The 918-nt window shown below is 49.6% G+C and overlaps 1 protein-coding gene across 4 annotated transcripts in view; it reads left to right on the forward strand.

The window, feature by feature from the left end:
- Nucleotides 1-918, forward strand: part of TMEM19 (transmembrane protein 19) — a 17,770-nt gene continuing 16,852 nt past the window's right edge. For 2 of the 4 annotated variants that reach the window (XM_008576112.1, XM_008576109.1), the window contains exon 1: nucleotides 322-694. In XM_008576112.1, the coding sequence (XP_008574334.1) occupies nucleotides 565-694 (130 nt within the window). In that variant the 5' untranslated portion in view covers nucleotides 322-564. Of the gene's footprint in view, nucleotides 40-321; nucleotides 695-918 lie in introns of those variants that run through there. The other 2 variants (XM_008576110.1, XM_008576111.1) reach the window with 2 other exon arrangements.

A 918-nucleotide genomic window follows, 5' to 3' on the forward strand; every position in this document is an offset into this window, starting at 1 on the left:
CATGCGTACAGGAGGTGAGCCGCAGGAGGCCGAGGCGCGGTGAGGTTGAACTCCAGGGGTCTCAGCCCTGGTGGGCTGGATCTGAGTCGGGGCGACGGGGTTGGCGCAGACGGCTGTCGGAACGTGACCGCGCTCGGCCGCGTCGGGCTCGCGGCCCAGGCTCGGCCGGGTTCGGGTGCTCCACGCTGCCCCTGTGCGGCCGCGGATTGTCCCGAGTCGGCGTGTGGGAGGACTGCGACGGGCGGTGGGGGCGGCGCTGGCCAGGCCCGGAACCGCCGACCGGCTGCCTGGGCCCTCCTCTCCCCTTCCTGGGGCCCTCACGCTCCGAGGGCGTGCGCTTTGCTTTTCCAGGGAGGCGTTAACCTCGCCCGTGGGCGCTCCACCGGCAGCAGTGTCCGGAAGGAGATTGGGTTGATATTATTTTTTTGTTGTTGTTCGGTCGGTGGAAGATGTTGGCATTTATGTTTGCCTCTAAACGAATGTTTTGCTGGCAACTTAAATGACTTTATTTCTCTTAGAAACGGTATATATTTTCTCCCTCAGGTGCTCATATCCTTAATTTTCATGACACATCTTGACGACAATATATGCCAAAGATATATAAGGATGATAACTAATATAGTTATATTGAGCCTGATCATTTGCATTTCTTTAGCTTTCTGGATTATGTCAATGACTGCAAGCACCTATTATGGTAAGTATGAATGTCCTAAATTGTTCTTCTATGATCTAATTGGTGGAATTTTAAATTGTGCCCTTGTAAAGTCCAAAACTGATATCCTCTTTAATTTCCTAACACGATAATATAAGCAAGTGCCTTGAATGTTTTAAAGCCTTTAATAAATGCTTGTTGTGATAATACTGGTTTTGCCTATTTCAGAATGTCCTTTTTTTTTTTTTTTTTTGTTTTTTTTTTTT

The sequence above is a fragment of the Galeopterus variegatus genome, unplaced genomic scaffold (assembly GCF_000696425.1).
Source record: "Galeopterus variegatus unplaced genomic scaffold, G_variegatus-3.0.2 Scaffold1289, whole genome shotgun sequence".
NCBI lineage: Eukaryota > Metazoa > Chordata > Mammalia > Dermoptera > Cynocephalidae > Galeopterus > Galeopterus variegatus.